Source organism: Thalassophryne amazonica, chromosome 4, assembly GCF_902500255.1.
Source record: "Thalassophryne amazonica chromosome 4, fThaAma1.1, whole genome shotgun sequence".
NCBI classification, from domain to species: Eukaryota; Metazoa; Chordata; class Actinopteri; order Batrachoidiformes; family Batrachoididae; genus Thalassophryne; species Thalassophryne amazonica.
The window spans coordinates 60,432,846-60,454,336 of NC_047106.1; the positions used below are offsets into that span (position 1 = coordinate 60,432,846).

At 39.7% G+C, this 21,491-nt stretch overlaps 1 protein-coding gene across 1 annotated transcript; it reads left to right on the plus strand.

The window, feature by feature from the left end:
• The first annotated feature begins 3,962 nt into the window (after positions 1-3,962).
• hspa13 (heat shock protein 70 family, member 13) lies at positions 3,963-19,327 on the plus strand. Its single transcript, XM_034167970.1, has 5 exons — positions 3,963-4,119; positions 4,203-4,547; positions 11,451-11,660; positions 11,776-11,943; positions 18,696-19,327. Exons 1-5 carry the CDS (start codon positions 4,095-4,097, stop codon positions 19,274-19,276), a joined length of 1,329 nt encoding a protein of 442 aa, XP_034023861.1. The 5' UTR covers positions 3,963-4,094; the 3' UTR covers positions 19,277-19,327.
• The last annotated feature ends 2,164 nt before the right edge of the window (positions 19,328-21,491 follow it).

Here is a 21,491-nt window from a genome sequence, read left to right on the forward strand (position 1 = left end):
TCTGCCAACGAGAGGTGGAGGTGGTTTTCCCGCCATACGGATTGCTGGGTGCAAATGCACCCACATTTAACTGTTTTTGTTCCTCGCCAGCAGTACCAGATCCGACACACGTAGGCAGTGGCCACCTGGGAGTTCGGGACTTGGCGGCTCCAGTATTCCCGGGGTTTCTGTGGCGGAGGAAATCGTGTGGTTCCGGTTCTGCTTTGGACAGACGTCTCTTATTGTCGAGCCTGCCCACGTGACACATTCTTGAGAATTGACTTCTTTGTCTATTGTTGTGATCCGTTGTGTTTGTTGTGCTTATTCACAACAGTAAAGTGTTGTTATTTGACTTCCTCCATTGTCCGTTCATTTGCGCCCCCTGTTGTGGGTCCGTGTTCCTACACTTTCCCAACAACATCCTGTCCATTCAGGTGCGGCTATCTAACTACATCTAAATTAATAAACTATTAAGTAGATGTGGGGCTAACATTAGATAGCATTTAGGAAACTAAACTACAGTACCATTAAACTATCACCACAACCAGCACATTACAGAAAATATGGCATTATTAAGACTAGAGGAGTGTATTTAGCTGGCACTGAACCCCCTGCTGAGTTTCACAGCAGTGGTGTCGCCAGTGTGCCCTGGCTGTGCTTTGATATCCACTCTATTACATTTCCATTCATTGAATGGTTCAGTTCTTGCAGATATGGGGATTTTTACTTTATTGTTCAACATTTTAATTCCAATAAAATGTATAATAGCTCTATTTACATGCAATTATACATTTTATTGTGGGCCATATAGCTGCCATTTTGAGAGAAACAGTGGTCATGTTCAGTTGTGAGGAAGAAGGATGCTTCTGGCCAATTTTAAGTCCAGAATTTGAATTCTGCATCGTAAACGATGACTGATTTGACACCGAGATCATACATATCAGACCGTCATACAAGTGACGGCTGCCATCTTGGGAAATGGCGGCCATCTTGAATATGAAATGACAACTTTTCAATTATCCTATAGACATTTACCAAGTACAATATATGGTAAATATGTCTAAAATATCATATTATGTCCATCACTCATAAGAAAACAGGCGTTGCTGGTGGCCATTTTGAAAAAATGGCTGCCATGGGCGCCATGTTGAAAATTCATAATGCCTCCATATCCAAATCTTTTCGGTATGCCTTTGGCTATATGTGTACCAAATTTCATGTTTTTATCACAAACTGAACGATTGTTTTGGTTATCTGCTGCACTAATGGCCTTCAGTGTCTGAACACTGACCAGCTGAAAGGTTGAAATAATGTCCTACACTTTACTGACGTATGCAATCACGAGTGCCCTGTTGGTTTGGGGCATACATGTACCAGGAATTCTAAACTTCCACAGTACTCTTGCATATAATTTAAAAGAATGAAACAGCTGAAGAAGGTCTCAACTAAACATAAATTTTTAAGCGTGATTCAACATAAAATTTCTGTGACAGTTGTTTAATTAATAAATGATCTATTATTAATTATTACTATTACTATTATTATTACTAAATTTTATTATCTTCTATTTGGCTAACAATTACTCACACCTCGGAAAAGGACCTTTTGGAGTTGCACTCAAATCTCGTTGCAATGCAAATTACAATGACAATAAAGGCGATTCTTATTCCGATTCCAAATACTATAATACATTTATTTCCTTATTTTAAAACTCATCAGGATTATGTTTATATAAATTATTCCATGTATGTAAATTATTAGCTATATTTCCTCATACTCTCACGAGCGCCACTAGCTTAGCTTATGGCAAGCTAAAAGTGGACGTTCTTGTTTTGGCTGAACAACGATCCAGTTTCTGGATTCTGTGTTAGTATGCGCCCGCAGCCGACGTGCTTGATGAATTCCTGCACAAAAAAATAGTTCCCAGCAGATAATTGTGATATATTCCTAAGATAATGAGTATATCTCATCTAAATTAATTCTAAAATTTATCAGTAATAAAATTATAAAGATAGCTGAACTTGTAAGAGTGGCCGTAATAAATATTTAAGAAACAGTGCTGCATTTGATACCACGGATCATCATGTTCTACTTGATAGGCTGGAGAATCACTTTGGGATTACTGGGAGCACCCTTGCATGGTTGACGTCATACTTGACCAGTAGTTCTCACTGTGTTTTGTACAGTAACACTACTTCTAACCTTAGTGACATGAAATTTGGGGTTCCACAGGGGTCTGTCTTAAGACCCTGCTTTTCTCCCTTTATATAGCACCCCTTGGGCACATATTGCGGCGTTTTGGGATTACCTTTCACTGCTATGATACTCAGTTATACATGCTAATAACTGCTGGTAATCTCATTCACATAAAATTCCTAGAAGACTGCCTTGCATCAGTGAGAAGTTGGATGTCTAGAAACTTCCTACTTTTAAACTCGAAAAGACTGAAATAATGGTTCTTGGTCCAGTGAGACATCGGCATCAATTTGACAAGTTAACGCTTAGCCTAGGCTCGTGTGTCATACATCACACTGACAAAGTGAGGAACCTTGGGGTATTTTTGATCCTATGTTGTTCTTTGACCTCCACATTAGAAATACGATTATTATCGTATTACTAGGACTGCTTTCTTCCACCTGCAAAATATAGTGAAGATTTGTCCCATCCTGTCTATGGCTGATGCTGAGACCCTGATCCATACATTAATCCCTTCTAGATTGGACTACTGTAATGTTCTATTTTCTGGTGAACCGCAGTCCAGCATTAGGGCTCTCCAATTGGTTCAAAATGCTGCAGCCAGTCTTTTGACACGAAGCAGAAAGTTCGAACACATTATGCCTATTTTGTCATCTCTTCACTGGCTTCCTGTCCCAGTGAGATCAGATTTGAAGGTTCTACTACTAGTCTATAAAACTGTTCATGGACTGGCTCCTCCCTACTTAGCTGACCTAATTAAACCTTACGTACCGGCCTGAGCTCTGCGTTCTCAGGGTGCAGGTCTACTTTGTGTCCCTAGGGTGAATAAGAAGTCTGCCGTTCACAGAGCTTTCTCTTATTGTGCCCCTGTTCTGTGGAATGATCTCCCTGCGTCAATAAAACAGTCAGATTCTGTGGAGACTTTCAAGTCCAGACTTAAGACACACTTATTTTCCCTTTCGTATGGCTAGCATACTGACATAGTATAGTTCTGCGCTTTTTATTCTTTTATTTTATTAGGAAATGGAGCATGCTGCAGCTTCAACTTTACCTAAATTCTGGGTCTTGTAGTGAAGCTTAGGGCTAGTGCCCGGCGATGACCACAGTATCCTGTTTTTCTTGTTTAATGCTGGCAAATTATACTGTATTTCTTGTCTTTCTGATGCCTGATTCTGTTTTTTCTCTCTGTTTAAGGTGCAGCTCCATCCAGAGATGGGTGTGGTATTTGTGCTGGAGACCCTCCTGTCCTGTGCACCAACAGCATTGCCTGTATATTTGTTTTGTTAATTGTTCTGTAATTTGTGTCTGTAGCATGGCCCAAGCAGAGGGTCACCCATTTGAGTCTGGTCTGCTTGAGGTTTCTTCCTCAGAGGGAGTTTTTCGTTACCACTGCTGCTCTGGAATGTTTTGATTACCATTTACAGTTGGTGATGAAAAGACTTGGTTGTTAACTTTGTGTTAAAGTCAGAACAAGAAGCTGCACTAAAAGAAATCTCTCAGGGAACAGACACAGTCTGCATGCTGTCGCTCCAACATGAGCAGCAGTGTGGCGAAAACTATCCCACAATCCCAAAATAGCAGAGATGTCGCTCCAACAAGAACAACACGCAGAGCAGTGTGATATTTCCTGTTGGTACAGGTGTGACATGATGTAGTTTTATATTAATAAACCGACGTGGAGGAAATAGGCGCTAGCATTGATGGGAAGTGTAGTACTTAGCAGTACCTGGCGAGAGCGTTGGCAGTAAGATATGAACTACATTACCCAGCATTCATAGGAGCTACGAGATTATTGACGTGTATTTCAGCGAGCTGAAACATTCTGTGCAGTTTGTCACAATTCCATATCGTTTCACCCGAACTTTAATGCTTATTTAACGACATAGTGACATTCCGCGATTTGTTGACAGTTTGGAAAGATGGCTGGAGAAATATCAATGATTGGTAAGTGATGTTAAAAGTGTTTTTCCTTAGTTATTAACACATTATGCAGATGCTAAGTTGAGCTAACTGTGTTGGGGGCTTAGGTTCGGTGATTCTGGCCCTGTTCCTGGCTGGTTACCTGGGACAGCAGTACCTCCCGCCCCCGAAACCCAAAGTGATCGGCCTGGATCTGGGCACCACTTTCTGCTCTGTGGGAGTCTTTCACCCGGGCAGTGGGGAGGTGGAGGTGATGGCGGATGAAGCGGGGAGGAAGAGCATCCCGAGCGCCGTCTCCTTCACTGACACCGACCTGTTGGTCGGACACGAAGCCCTGGAATTAGCCGACCTCAACCCCCAGAACACCGTCTACGATGCCAAGCGGTTCATCGGGAAGCTGTTTGACCCGGCGCACCTGGAGCAGGAGAGCAACAGCTACCCCTTTAAGGTGGGTCATGTTGTGGCTAAGAGTGGATTTTATCCGTATGTATGGAGTTAAATTTGTCTCATTAATACCAGCAAATACGGTGATCTACAAATAGTTCTCGATTTGCACGTTTTGCAATCCACAAACACAAATTTCCGATTGGGAACTTGCGTGTTTGTTTTTACAAATAAATGTGTAATAAATGTGTTATCATTTGTTAAAAAAGAAGCATTTGCAAAACTGAAAATTGTGCTTGTGAAGTGTCATTAGGCATTTGTGGCTCACGACCACGCATCCATCGCTTTGCTCAGTTATGTAATTTTGACATTCTTACTGTAGTGGAGCAGATATGTGGATGAATTGTGACGTTGATGATAAAAGCATGAAATTTGGCACAGTGTTTGAGCGTACCCTAAAGATACTTTTTGGCTATAGGGGGATCGCAGAGGTGGCCATTGTCCAAGATGGCCGCCACACGTTTTATTAGTAGTTTTGCGTTTTCACCATGAAATAACATTTTCAAATCAGTTTGAAATATGGTGCTTATGTACTTACAGGCCCTTCATAAATGCTTGCTACTTAGCTAGATTGCTGATGTTAGCCAAATATGTTAGCTATTTTCAATTTCAATTTATTTTCATTTATATAGCGCCAAATCACAACATAATTACCTCAAGGCGCTTCACACAAGTAAGGTCTAACCTTACTAACCCCCACAGCAGCAGTGGTAAGGAAATACTCCCTCTGAGGAAGAAACCTCAAGCAGACCAAACTCAAAGGGGTGACCCTCTGCTTGGGCCATGCTACAGACATAAATTACAGAAAGCTAGCTATCTTGCTTAATAATGAGGATTAATAAACATGGTGCTTGTATAAATGCATTTAATTTAAAAATTTCATTGTTGAGTATTGAGAAAAACGTCTCTAACATTTCATGCAGCGATCAAGTCTGCACCAACAAGTGTTATTGCAGAGAATAGTGGATGACAAAAAGCTGCAGCAGGTCACACTATTTTTAGAGCTCCCTCTACTGGATAATTCTTGTAAATAGCAGTTAATGATACATTGAGAAGTAGGGTACTGTGTTGTACTCGCATTAGTCGCAGTTCAAAAACATGTATAATATCACCAATATTACATATTTTAATGTAAGGCTGCATCTGTCGATTATTTTAGTAATCGAGTATTCTATTGATTATTCTGGCGATTAATTGAGTAATCGGATAAAAAGTATTTTTGCATTTTAAAACATTAACAGTCCAGGGCTGTCCCTAAGTAATGGCACAGTGTCACTGCGTCATCACGCAGATTGTCAAATTTAGTGTATCCCTTTCTGTTTTCCTGGGTAATTATTTATTTTTTCACATCTTTAAAAGTTTTGGATCTTTCCTGGTGTAAGGAGCTCAGCCAAAGTTGGGACAAAGTCTTGACATTTTGCTGAAATGGCGATGGGTTGTGGCTTTCTGTTTTTTGTTTTCCCCAACTTGTAAAATGTAACCATTTATTTATTAAGGTGGTGGACTGGGTCCCTGCATGGATTTCTTTTTAACACTTTCTCTGCGATTCAGCCAATGCATTTCATTTTCAGCTGGAGGTAGGGCAGTCACAATTATTAAAACATTCGCCAATCGCAATTATTTTTCATATTCGCGAATATTTTTTATAATCGCGATTACCGTGAATTATTTATTTTATCAACAAAGTTGCATAAAAGATTCGGAATCTGACGTCATCGTGCAGCAGCAGCCGCACGCTGCCTGACTCACTCTGTTTCCTCTCGTCTTGGTTGGATGGTTAGCGAGGCTCGGATAATAACATGGAGCGTGAGGAGGTTCTGGATCCAAAGCCACGCACCCCTGTGGATGCATTTCGGTTTTGTAGGGCTGGCTCGACTAGTCATGACTACGTCGACCATTGAAATCGTTAACAACTAATTTAGTAGTCGACGAGTCATTTATTTTATTTAAGTCTGATTTTTCTCTCAATTCATAGTTTTAGTCAGCGAGCAAATTTTCAAATTTTGAATAAGACTGCCGATTAAAACAGCAGCCGTCTTGTTTAAAGCCTTTTAAAATGCGCAGTTTACCGAAAGAGCTGTGTGTGTGTGTGTGTGCGTGCGCGTGCGCGCTGAGTCAACTCGCTGCAGAGTGAGGGAGTGAGATTCCTGAACGGAGGCACGAGACATTACGTTCTGCTGTGAAGCATCACGTGAGACAGTGAGCACGGAGCAGAGAGAGAAGATTTTAACCCGAGTGAACATATATATAAAAAACAAAACCAAACCGTGCAGCTGTCTTTACTTTCTGTACTTTCTCTACTGGTGCGGTTCTGATGGCACCGTCCTGTTCACACCATGTGCGCGTCGTATACTGAATTTATGGGATCATGAGATGAAATAAACGGTCAATTTGAATATATAAATGAACTGAGCAAAAATTACAGAAAAGCTGTGCAGTGATGGTCAGAGGCACCGATCACAAAAAGCTGAACTTTAACAGCTGTTATTTTCCAAAGGTATGTATTTGTTCAATCTTGAATTTAATGTAGTGTTCGAGCACAAACCGTGACTGATAAGGAAAAAAAGGATGACTTCATCACACTAAAATGAACTGGAGTCAGAATAAAAATACAAGCTGCTGATTTCTGTTATTTTTCAAAGTTATTAAGCTGCAGCTATATGTTTTAATTGTTTCAAAGTGAGTTGCCTCTTATTGTATTCTGATTTATTTATACCAAAAAAAAAATATGGGGAGTCAAATCAGCCTGCATTGTTCTCTTAAGTTTATATCAGTTTTCCTGCACATGACCAGGTATTTTTTCCTTCTTTATAAGAGTTTGCTGTTTGCGTTTGCTCCACAAAGTTTTAAAACACAATAAAATGTTCACACTTTTTTTTATAGCAGTTCTGTAATTTCAGAAATGCAACAGAATCAACCACAAATCAGAAAAAGGTGGGACTATATGTAAAATGAAGATAAAAATAAAAATGTTGCTCTATTCCCAGTTTCTCCACTCAGAGAAGCCAAACGTTCTTCCAGAGTTGTGATTATACTACGATAGTAGAATATAAAGAAGGGAAAAAAAGAAAAAAAAAATAGACAATATAATCGTCAGTCGCAATTATTTGCCTGACAGTCATCTCCAGAAATTCCTAATCATGACAGACCTAGCTGGAGGTAGAACATGCAGCCTCGCAGTTACTGGTTTATTATTATTATTATTATTATTATTATTTTATTTGAGTTCCCGTGTTTGTGAAGCATTGTGCTTTGCCTAAAAAAGCAAAATTAAAAAGCGAAACACTCATTGCGAGTCACACAGAAGAAAGAGTGAACTTCTTCCAGAGACTGTCTGTGGCCGGGATGGAGCTGTGTGAGGGCAGTGCTGAGCCGCTCACACCGGGCAGAGAGGGGCAGAGAGAGGCAGCAGCCAGCCGCCACGCGTAGAGCGGCCAGCGGACTGTGTTTTTAAAAAAAAAAAAACAAACAAACACACTGCTTTGCTTTAAATGCGCAGTAAGCTATTTCAGATGATAAACATGGACCGTCTTTTTGCTAAAAGGCTTTATTTCCCTCTGTTTGTCACGTTGGAAAGCTGTAGCTTTTGTGCTAATTTGATTAGCGCTTGCTCTACTTCTTCTGTTTGTTTTTCTGGGGACATTACAGCGCAGAATTTGCCTCGAACATTTTTTGTAATCGAATTATTCGAATTACTCGACTAATCGTTTCAGCCCTACTTTAATGGTTTTACACTTATTTAATTGCCTGCATGCTAGCTATATGTTGTTATGTAGGTGCTAGCATCTTGTAAATGGTACTACTGCATTCCTCATTCTTGAATATGTAGGATTAGTCACAGAAATCAAGAGCCTTGATGGTCTAGAGCCACAGAAAATGATAAAACAACCCGTGGCAGCCATCTTGGAAAATGACTACCTCTAAGAAGACCCTATCACCAAAAATGATCTGTTTGGTATGCTCTAACTGTGTGCCAAATTTCATGCTTTTATCGTCAAAGTCACGATTCCCTCATATATTGCATATATCTGCTCCACTACTGCAAAACTGCTCACAGATCCACAAACAGCTCTGATTCGCACAAAGCAACACTGTCATCCAGTAGATGGCAGTGTTGTTCTATACGTTGATGTGCCTATGGTTTGCTCTCCACTTACAGTGATGAAACTTTTCTGGAAATTCCTGGAAATCCGTGTTTTTACTTGTGTGGTGAACTTTTGTGGGTTATTTTTGACGTCAGACTCCATTCATGTTCCTTGTCATGTGAAAAATGGTCTCTGGCATGTTGGTAGTACTAATGTTAGGCTTCCTTGAGATGCAAAGAACAACACCACAATGTCTTTAGATTTTGCCCAAAATTAACCTTTTCCGGCTATTTTTACCAAATATGTTCCTTTGGCACCCCCTTTTGGGCATGTTGGCATCTTTTGATTTTTGTTTTGTTGGTCTCAAATGAAAGGTCTTCATTGGAACTTCAAATTAAACCTGGTACCAACATCTAACAAAGAGGTCTGATGGGAAAACAAGTGCCCTCTTTATTGGTAATCTTCAGCTTTCAGCTTAATCAAAATGTACATGAAAATGTACATAAATGTACAGGAAATTTATGACAGTCTATACAATAGCCATTCTGAAATCCATCCAGCATGTATACACATACATTGCTACATTATAAACAATGTCTGTATCACTGAATAAACAAAGCACAGTAACTAACATGTAGCTAGCTGTACATAAGCTATGCCCATGCATGGACTAACTTAAGTTCATGCAAAGGTGGTTATTAATCATATGAATGGAATTTTTCCTTAATGTTGACTTCACACTCACCTTGCATAGGTTTGCTTGTGACAGGGATCATTCTGGTGTTTTTAAGAATAACTAGGAAATAACATAACCAGGAAAACTCAGAAATTAGTGAAGGTTTAACAAGTTGATGCATTAATGTGCCGTAAATACTACTATTGTTCCATTTGAGTTGATACAGCTAATTATTATTTTTTGAGTTCTTTGAATTGTCATTTCCTTTACTGTACAACTTTTATGAACCACAATGTAGCTTTTTTGGGTTAAAGGCCGGTAGCACAATTCAAGTTGTGTGAAAAGACTGGGGTGGAAATATTGACCTTGGCGCTTTTTTGGTGGGTAAATAGACCTGAAAATACACCAGAATGCATCTGAGATTCAAACCCCCCGCCAAGGATTCGGCCCTTGCCAAAATTTATTTATTTATTTTTTTTCCATGGCCCACTTTCATCACTGTACTTAACTGCACTTTTGCTTTCGCCGTGAAACCATGGCCCACCATGAAAATATAATGAAAACAATACTAACACACATCCAGCGGCAGTGTTGTTATTGTTTAAAATCTATACTATTTTCATCATTGAAAACAATAACAACACAGCCAGCGGCAGTGTTATTCTTGTTTAAAATCTATACTATTTTTATCATTGCAAACAATACTAACAGCCAACAGCAGTGTTGTTATCATTTTTAGCCTCACCTCGAAGTAGGGTATGGCAAAAGTTGTGGTTTTTTTTTTGTTTGTTTGTTTTTTTATGGATTTTGATTCTACAGATAGTGCAGAATGAGAATCCAACTGATGACACTGTTAGGCCATGATACTTGCCCCTTTAAAGCTCTGTTTCGGGGGCACACAGGGGGGCAATTGTCTGTAACAGAAATTCAAAAACTACTATTGTTGAGAAAATGTTTATCCCCACACCAAAGAGCTGCTCACAGAAGCGTGAAAATGAATAATTTCAGCAAATATTTTCACTTTAACTTCCGCGGCCAAGTCTATCGCCCAACCATTGACTGTTTTTCCAGAAGATCTTGTATTCGACACACTGGTGTAGTGGACCAATCACGATCGCCTTACTATCACTCTGAGATCCAAGTCTACAGCATTTTATGTTCTCCATAATCATGAAATCCATTTAAAACCCAAGTGCATATTCTTATTCAGGAAATTGACTGACTGTCATGGGCTTGTTGGATTGCAATAATGTTTTTTTTTCTTTCTGTCCAGTCATTTTATATAAAATTAATGACAAAAATGTCTGCATCAAATTTGTAGAATGTCGAAACTTTTTGTCTAAAATGGAAATCTTTTCTGTCACAAAGGCTGAAATACCTTTGGTTGTTGTCTGGGATCATAAGAAAAAATGGACAGAAAACATGTTTGATATAAAATTTTTAACTTATCTCAATTTTCACCATTCAATTGTCAAGTACATGTACTTATTATTTGTGGAATTTTGTTGTCACTCAGTAAAATATAATACTGCACAATTGGTAATACTTTACAATTGATTGTATGGCACATGATACAGTTACAATAATGAATTCCTCATAAACTAAAGTCATTTTTACATTCAAGTATTGATTTTATTTTTTAATTTCTTTATTATTCATTATTTTTGCTATAACATTCAGTCAGATTGTCCAAACTATACCTTTTTGGAATCTTTGTTCAAACAAATAATGTGGTATAGTTTTAATATGATTGGAGGATCTTTTCATTTTGACCTCTGTGTAATTCTTCAATTGACCCCTGCCTGGCTGCCTACTGAAAATTCAAGTGACCAATTGTTTTTTTTCAAAAGAGTGATGTCTAAGGACTATTTGTGCCAAATTTGGTGCTTGTTTCACCATTTGAAAGATTCCTCTGTAAATGTTCTGTTATCTACTGCACTACAACTAGTTTTCCTTACTTCACATTATGCTTGAAAGAAGGGCAAAAAGTGAACAAATAATAAGTATAAATTTACGGTTTGAAAATTGGCTGAATTTTCATCCATCATTTACACAAAACAACTTGTAACAGATGTTGATATGAGCAAATAAACCAAAATGTGACAACGTATTTGTTCTTTTCTGTTTCTCCGGCTGCCCCTTTTAGGTAGTAAACAATAACGGCAGTGCAGAGTTTGTCATTACCACCAACGGTACATTTACTGTGACACCGGAGTTCATTGGCTCCAGGCTGATACTGAAGATGAGGAAGATGGCCGAGCGACAGCTGGGTGTGCTCGTCCAAAAAGCGGTCATCGCTGTACCTGCAGAATTTGATGAACGGCAGAGGAACTGCACCGTCAAGGCCGCCACTCTCACTGGTGAGTGTGATCATTTGAACACATCGCATGTTCCTGGGGTGTGTTCACAATCTTTACAACTCGTAGAAGTTGTTTAAAGAAACGCTTCTGTGAGCTCTGTGTTCACTCATCTTAGGCCTGGAGATCCTGCGTGTGATCAGTGAGCCCACGGCGGCGGCCATGGCTTACGGCCTCCACAAGGTGGACGTATCTGACGTGCTGGTGGTGGACCTAGGAGGTGGGACACTGGATGTGTCTCTGCTCAGCAAACAGGGAGGAATGTTCCTCACCAGGGCAATGGCAGGTGCGTACGTCCCAGCTGTTTTCCAGAGAACAAGGTTCACTCCATGTCAAAGTGGTCTCCAAAAAAATCCTTCAGTTATGAGTCATTTGTAAATAAGAACTTAACTTTATTGTTGATTTTGTTAAATGTTTTTATGATTTAATTAATTTGTGTGTAAAATGCCCAGAACTGATGTGGATCAAACGTGAACACTGTTTGTTTTAACATTGTGCTCCAGGTCAGACTTCAAATTCTATGGTCACTTCATGAATTTCATAAAAAACAAACAACAACAAAAAAAAAAAACCAATCTAATAACAAAAACACACACTCCTTCTTTGTTATTGTCCAGTTTGGGTCAAATTTGCAGACAGTATTCCTCAAGTGTTCCTCCATCAAAAGTGTGCTCAAGGTCAGAGGTCAGATTCTATGGTTGCTTAAATGCTTTCATGAAAATTGCTCCTCAGTGTAATGAATGAAAACTGTTTATTTCGAACATTTGATACAACAACAATTACAAGATAGATCAGTAAAGACAACAACAAAAAAGTTCCTACTGTGTACCCAACATGTCCGAAAAGGGGTAGGGTGAAGCATCAGCTTATTTATCCCTACCCCTTCTTCCCCACAACCAGTAATACCCTTTGCCACATATACACATAGATTCCTACACACCTAAACCGATATATATATACACACATATATATATATATATATATATATATATATATATATATATATATACACATACCTACTTACATACAAAATACTATATATTTACAAGCCGAAGCAAAAAAACAAAAACACCCTAACCCTTATTACCCTTCCTCCTCCCTATACCTAGAAAAAAACATATTTTTGTACCGCTGTTTGAACTGGTTCATGCTTGGACATTGCTTGAGCCCCACTCCCAATCTGTTCCACATCCTCACCCCACAGACAGAAATACAGAAACCTTTTAATGTTGTTCGTGCCCACTGATGCTTTAAATTAAATTTCCCCCTCAGACTGTAATCCCCTGATCTGTTAAAAAACATATTTTAATATTTGCTGGAAGTAAATTGTTTATTGCTTTATACACAATTTGTACTGTTTGAAAATGAACCAAGTCTGTGAATTTTAAGAATTTGGATTGTAAAAATAGTGGATTTGTATGATCTCTATAGCCAGTATTATGAATAATTCTTATAGCTCTTTTCTGCATTACTGATAGTGATTGTGTTGTACCTTTAAGTATTACCCCATACCTCTGCACAGTACTGTAAATATGGTAAAACCAGTGAGCAGTAAAGAATGCGGAGTGAGTTGTGGTCCAGAATATGTTTCGCTTTGTTTAGAACTGAAATGCTTCTTGACAGTTTACTTTGTATATGTTTTATATGAGTCTTCCAGTTTATCTTATCATCTATTATCACCCCCAGAAACTTATTTTCATGTACCCTTTCAATATCTACCCCTTCGACTTGTAACTGAACCTGTATGTCTGTATTACAATAGCCAAATAACATGTATTTTGTTTTACTTAAGTTTAATGATAATTTGTTTCTGTCAAACCATATTTTCAATTTCCCATTTCTATACTGATCCTCCTCAGTAACTCCTGCAAATCCCCCCCTGAACAAAAATGCTTGTGTCATCTGCAAATAATACTAATTTTAATATTTTGGAAACATTGACAATATCATTTATATAAATTAGAAACAGTTTTGGACCCAATACTGACCCCTGTGGGACGCCACAAGCATTGTCCAAGCATGATGATGTATATTCCCCCAACTTCACAAACTGTTTTCTGTTACTTAAGTAGCTTCTCACCCAGTGCAACACCAACCCCCTAATCCCATACTGTTCAAGTTTGATTAATATGTCATGATTGATTGTATCAAAAGCCTTTTTAAGGTCTATAAATATTCCAACTGAATGTAATTTGTGGTCTATGGCGTTTGTAATCTCCTCAACTGATTCTATTAATGCAAGTGATGTTGAACTATGTGCTCTGAATCCATATTGACTATCAGTAAGTAATTTATGTTTATTTATGAATTTGTCTAATCTATTATTGAATAACTTTTCTAATAATTTGGAAAATTGTGGAAGCAAGAAACAGGTCTATAATTTGTGAAGTGGTGTCTATCCCCAGTCTTATACAGCGGCAAACCTTAGCTATTTTCATTTGATTGGGAAATTTACCGGTTTGAAATAAGTTACAGATGTATGTTAATGGTTCTACAATCCATTCAATGACCTGTTTTACCACCACCATATCAATTTCATTTAAATCGGTAGATGTTTTATATTTACAATTATTCACAATGTCTATAATTTCTTTTCCATCCACTGCTGTGAGGAACATTGAACAGGGATTTCTTTCTATGAGATTATTATCCCAATCCTCAGGTTGGGAATTGGGAATTTTTTCTGCCAAGCTTGGTCCAATATTTACAAAAAAATTATTAAAACCGTTGACTACCTCATCCTTATTTCCTTCTTGACATTATTATCAATGAAATACTGAGGGTAACTCTGTTTTTTATTACCATTTTGATAATGCTATTTAATATATCCCATATTCCTTTAATATTGTTTTTGTTATTATATAATATGTTACTATAATATTCCTTCCTACATACCCGTATAATATTAGTTAATCTATTTTTGTATTTCTTATATCTATTTTCTGCCTCTTTAGTCTTTAGTTTTATGAATTCTCTATACAGTGTATTTTTCTTATTACATGCATTTCGTAACCCTTTCGTCATCCATGGTCGAGCTTGGATTTTTTGTTTTCTGTAGTCTTGTTTAATTGGACAATTTTTATCATATAATGATGTAAATATTTGTAAAAAAAGTTTCATATGCACTATCAACATCACTTTCACTGTATACCTTTTCCCAGTTTTGCTCCTGTAAATCCTTCTTTAGTGTGTTCATGTTTTCCTCTGTCCGCACTCGCCTGTATTTTATTTTCTCCTCTGGCTGATTCCGCCGATGGTTTCTATTATAAACGATGAAAACTGGTAGATGATCACTAATGTCATTGATTAATAATCCACTCACAGTGTTATTCTCAATATCATTGCTGAATATATTATCAATTAAGGTGGCACTATGGGATGTAATTCTGCTTGGCCTGGTGATTTTTGGATATAAACTCATACTGTACATTATACTGATAAATTCATCTGTTATTTTATGCTTATTTGGATTGAGCAGATCAATATTTAAGTCACCACAAATGAACACAGTTTTTGATTAGTTTTTGAGAACATTTTTCCCATACAGTCAGTGAATGTTTCAATACTAGATCCTGGTGCTCTATATATACAGCTGACTAATACATTTTTGCTTTTTTCTTCACATATTTCAATAGTTATACATTCTAATAAGTTATCAATCACAGTTGTCATATTGTCTACTATTTTATAATCCATGTTCTTATCCACATACACAGCCACTCCTCCTCCACTCTTATTTTTTCTGTTTACACAATTAAATTCATATCCATCCAGTTCAAATCCATTCCTTTATCTTCATTGATCCATGTTCTGATATAGCAATTATGTTAAATTTTTTTAAACTGACTTAAATATTCTTTAATGTTGTTAAAGTTTGCATATAGACTTCTGCTGTTGAAATGGATTATTGATAATTTGTTATCCGTTCTAATGATCCGATTAAACTGTTCATCTGTATAATAGCAACAACTGTCATTGATATTTGAGAAGAAATTATTGTCCGGGTCTATATCGTGCTCCAAGTCCAGTACATTGTGGTCTGTGTATTTAAATGTTCTCAGTTCTACTTTCCATGATCAGCAATCCTTTGAGTTATATCCTTCTTGTCTCCAGATGTAGATGAATAGGTAGTAGATGAATAGGTTCCTCTGGTCTGTGTCATGGTGTTGTGATGTGTTTGTGTCCTCATACCTTATTGGTCATATTTGTCCAGATCCTCGATGTTCCTGATTACCATAACCTTCGCTTGTTCTGGTGTTCCATTCAATTTGATAAATGTTTTGCAGTTGGATGTCCATGTCTGTTGAATTTTTCCCTGCTTTTTTAAGAAACGAGCTTTCCTGGCGATGTCTGCGTTTCTTTTGGTCAGATGTTCATTGATGAATACGTTTGTTCCTTTGAGTTTCCGTCCCTGTTTTAACAATGCCATTTTATGTTTTCTGTTGACAAACCTCATTATAACTGCTCGCTTGTCTCCATCCTCTCTCCTGGGCAGGGGGTGGCACGCTTCAATGTTATTACAGTCCATTTGAATACCTTATATTGCAGGAAGTCAGCCACCTGTTGTTCCACTGAGCTGGCCTCCTGCTCGTTGGCCTCCCCTCCGCTGTCTTCTGACACCGCCCGTGGCGTAGGATCGAGGTTTAATATGAATTCCTGTATAATAACGTCGTTCATCCTTGTGTACTGTTCCAACTCCGCAGCACGGTTCTCCAGGTACACCAGACGCCGGTCTTTCTCGGCATTCTGGATCCGGAGAGCCTTCACTTCTTCCAACCGCTCCATAATGGATTTCTGCTGCATTTGAACCACAGAGATTTCCTCAGACAAAAAGTCCATGGACTTCTTGATATCGTCTCCCTCCTCCGCCGTCAGTGCCTTCTTCGGACCCATGGTCAGATAACTCCGCGCTGGCGCCTCGGGCCTCGGTAAAGCCGCGCCGGTGGAACTGCGCTGACGCCTCGGGCTTCAGGTGGAGCCGCGTCGGTGGATGTGCGCTGACGCCTCGGGCCTCGGTAAAGCCGCGCCGGTGGAACTGCGCTGACGCCTCGGGCTTCAGGGGGAGCCGCGCCGGTGGATGTGCGCTGGCGCCTCGGGCTTCAGGTGGAGCCGCGCCGGTGGATGTGCGCTGACGCCTCGGGCCTCGGTAAAGCCGCGCCGGTGGAACTGCGCTGACGCCTCGGGCTTCAGGTGGGGCCGCGCCGGTGGATGTGCGCTGACACCTCGGGAGACAGTCCAGGGTCCGGTTTGGATTACAGAGGACCCTGGACTGGAAAATCTCTCATCAGCCGTTAAAATTTTCACCGAAAACCAGCTTAATTTTTCGAACCGTGTCCACTTCGATGTGTCTCACAGGTTTAGAAAAAATTTTGATCAAACAACGCGCCAGTCTCTCAGCAACTTCTCAGACAAAGGAATTCCGACGAGGGGCTGGACGGATGAGCTGACTTGAGGTACAGCATCAGTGATGCACTGGTTCCCTGATAACCAGTCAAGTCTGGGATCGTGCTGGTGCTGCTCTACGCAGTATGCACAACACCACGAAACGACTTTTGTCCTGGATGGCAACATTCCAGGCAGATAACCGGTTGATTCCCACATCTCAAAAATAACCATCTATCTGCTGTAGCCAGGTGCAACATGAGCGTTCCCTTGGCCTTCTCCAGCTACCAGGGTCCTCAACACTCGGGCACCTGCATGCTAGATCATCCACAGAGAACCGGGCCACATGGCCAAAATGTTGAAGCTGACGTTCCCTCACAATGGTAAATGGACTGCATTTATATAGCACTTTTCCATCTGCAACAGATGCTCAAAGTGCTTTACAGTAATGCCTCACATTTACCCCGATGTCAGGGTGCTGCCATACAAGGTGTTCACTACACACCGGGAACAATAGGGGATTAAAGACCTTTCCACAAGACCCTTAGTAGTTTTTTTTTTTTTTTTCAGTCAGGCTGAGAACTGAGGATCTTCTGGTCTCAAGCTCAATGCCTTAACCACTAGACCATGATGGTGAGTGGGGGTGATGTAATTAGAACACAGATGCATTTTCATTAAACTTCATTTGAAAAGAAAATTGCACATTGGTAGAAGTATTAATAAATCAAAAGGCTTCTGTTCTCAAAGAGTTCAAAGCCTGCCCCCCCCCCCCCCAAAAAAGCAAAAGTAGCTACACAGGAAGAAAACTAAGGTATACAAAACAGAGCTCATGAGGTGGAGCTCAAGTTTGGAAAAAAAAAAATGCAATGCAAGTAGTACTCCTCATCTTGGTCTCTCTTGGTAACCACTCGTTTGTCACAAAGTTATTTGAGTGGTATGCAAGGATCCTCTGAAAACATCTAGTGCCAAAGACATTCAGTTGGTTCACAACCCATACAGCAAGATGGATACCACCAGCGCCTTAAAGACTTGGCCCTTCATTCTGCAAAGATATCAGCATCGCCAAACACCTCTGTCCAGTGACCCCATGACTCCAGAAGCTCTTCCCAGGTGCCCCTTGATCTCAAAGGCAGAAGGTCCCGAGACGCGTATGTCAGTGCCAAGATAAGTAGATGTTTCTACAATTTCAGCACTTTCAACACATACAGCTAGACTTCTGATGGCTGAATCCAGGAAGTCGATAAAAGTCTGATTCTTAGTCTTGAATAAGGATAATCTCAAACCCTGACACTCTGATTCCTCACTCAGCTTCTCAAGTGCTGCGGTCAGGGTATCCACTGATTCTACAATGATTACAGCATCATCTGCAAAGTCGAGAGTGATGAACCGTTCCTCACCAACAAAAGCACCAAAGTCACTGGTTTCCACAACCCTATTCAACACCCAGTCCATGCAAGCACAGAACATTATAGGAGGCAGAACACACCTCTGATGAACGCCAGTTGTTACTGGGAAAAACTCAGTCTGGTGCAGCTCCATTTCTACATGGAGAAACACACAGAATTCCTGGTTTTCCCAAGTAGTCTTCGAGCCATGTACTAAATGCCTGTGGAGGATTTTCTGAGTGAATTGTAAGTTTGCATTATTTTTCTGCAGGAAACAACAAGCTGGGAGGACAAGATTTCAGCCAGAGGTTGCTGCAGTACACTGTGGAGCGGGTCCAGCAGGAATTTGGAGTTCTGCCCACTCTCAAACTGGACATCCACCATCTCCGACAGGCTGTAGAGGCTGCCAAGCTCAACCTCACCCTGCATCCCAGTGCCAGCATCAGCGTGCCCCTGCACCTTCACATAGACAATGGCTCAGAGTCGCCTCAAGGGGATGCTGCGGAGCCCATTCTCTTTCAGTGTGTGATCACTCGTGATCAGTTTGAAGAGGTAAATGAGGACCTTTTCCAGAAGATTCTGGCTCCCATTGAGACAGTGTTAGCTGAAGGCCACATGGCAAGAGAGGACGTGGATGAGATTGTTCTGGTTGGAGGGTCCACCCGAATACCGCGGATCAGGAGGCTGATCAGTGAGTACTTTGGGAAGGACCCAAACACTTCAGTGGACCCTGAGCTGGCGGTGGTTACAGGTGTGGCCATTCAGGCTGGCATCATGGGCGGCTCGTGGCCTTTACAGGTCAGCGCCATAGAACTCCCCAACAGACACCTACGCAAGACGAACTTCATTTAAAATGTATAAATCTACAAAATAAAATTAAGAAATTGTGCCACAAAGATGAAACAAAAATCAGATACGTATTTTTATGTTATTAACGCTTATTTAAATGTGCAGAATTTAATATCTGCTGAAGTTGGAGAAACACAACAGAAGATGCCACTTAGATGAAGATATACGATGGGGTTTGTCAAATTTGTTTAAACCATCTCATCCTTTTTGAAGTGACTGCAACAATACATCAGTACTGCAAAGTCTAAGAAAAAGTTTTGTAGTGCTAAAATTAAAAAGTCTTGTTGCTTTCATCTTCAATCATACCACCTCCCTTTATTATAAAATAATCACTCACTGACTGAGCAAGTGGCATAATGTGCATTAATGAGCAGTTTTCATGTTTAAAGTGACAGCTGCTGCTGTGTGTAAAGCTTCAGCAAAAATGAACCAGAAGCTTCAGGGAAAGTGAAGCCGTCTCTTACAGACGCGGCGACAAATTCAAGGGAAATCCTGAATAAATAACGAGCAGCACAGCACAAACCCCGATCCCTAGGATACACTGGCTCACTCAGTGGTTTGATGAAAACAATGACTGTTTAAATTCAGGAGGTGCATCCTTCAGTGGCTTCATTCATCGACATATGTCATCGTGGTGCATTTAGGTTCTTATTTTCAAGACTTCCACATTACAAATATGCAACCAGGAACCTTCCACACTGAAACCGAGTGCACTAACCTCTCGGCCACAAGCCCTGTACTCAGTTATAAATAATAGTTAGTAATAATAGTAGTAATAATAAATATAAATATGTATATATAATTACTAAGCTACAGGTTCCACCCACCATGTAAAATTGTAGTGTGCAGCTGTCAAGATTACAGGGTAACACAGGGTAGGGATGGGATGCAATTGAAAAATGCTTTGTGGACTACACTGTCTCATTTCAGAATGGTTGGTTTGGCATCTGCAGTCTCGGAAACACCAATTTTCATAGAACATAGCCTTTGAAGGATGCGGCCTTTGAATTGACACAGCCAATGTGAATCATGCTCCAGCCTTCACAGTCACCAGATCTCAATTGAACTGAGTGTCTGTGGGCAGTGACGGTTGTATGAAGCCTCATGAAGTATTTACAGTTTGTTTTGAGGCCACAAGATGACAGGTGTTTTTTTTTTTTTTTTCCTGAAAGAAAGGTTTCAAAGTACATTACACTTCAGTTTAGTTTGCTTTGTACTCTTTATTATTTATTTATTGTATTTTGTTTTGAAATGACATGCTAGTGGGTTTAGGAAGAACAGAAAGTGCTTCAGGGGGCCTCATTTGGCCATCATTATTACCAATCAACTCCTAAATTCCACCAGGTGACACCAGGTGTCCACCAGGACATGGCTTCACCGTAGGTGCTAAAGCTGATAGCAGCCATTTTAGACAATAATTCGGATTTCACTGGCAGCACCGTAGTGCATTTAATTCATTACTAAGAAGCGGCTGTAACCTTTGCACTGAATATGCTCAAAAATTTGGTAGCATGACTGACAACATTTCCAGTCGATACATGAAATTACATATTTTCATTTTGGACCTTTCTTATATATTGATCAGAATTTTTTTTTTTCCCACGCAAAGACTTCTGGTAAACTGAATTCTAATGCCAAAACAGTTGAACAAGTGTGTATTTTCATTAAAGATTTTAAGAATTTCTAAAAAATAGTTAAATAATTTCAGTTTAACAGCAAAGTTATATCTCTATACTGTCTTTGAGATAAATGTCACACATCAATGCTGAAATTATTAACATTTTGATATGCAACACGTGGGCATCATAAGATATATAGCTACCTTTTTCAAATGGAAAATTCTGAAGGGATGAAAAAAATAGATAAAATGCCATTAGACCTCAAAACATGTAGACTGCTTACCTGTGTTAGAGGCATACAATTTAAGGAAAAATGACCAAGTAAACAAACACTTGAGTCATGAAATGCTGCCAGTGCTGTCTGAAATTACATGCATTACGGAGCAAAGCCTTAGTGCACGTGACCTCATAAAGTTGCAGTTGGTGGAAACATGAAGTGCTGCCGGAGCTGTTCTGGCAGCATGCGGTGGTCCAACCACACCTCACTGTTTGTCACCCATCTGTATCTGCTGTTCCCTCCCAGTTTCAGCGGTGACGGTGTGGTTTTTAGTAGATACTGTTCCATTCAGGGGACTAATCCATTTAAAGATTAGTCGGTA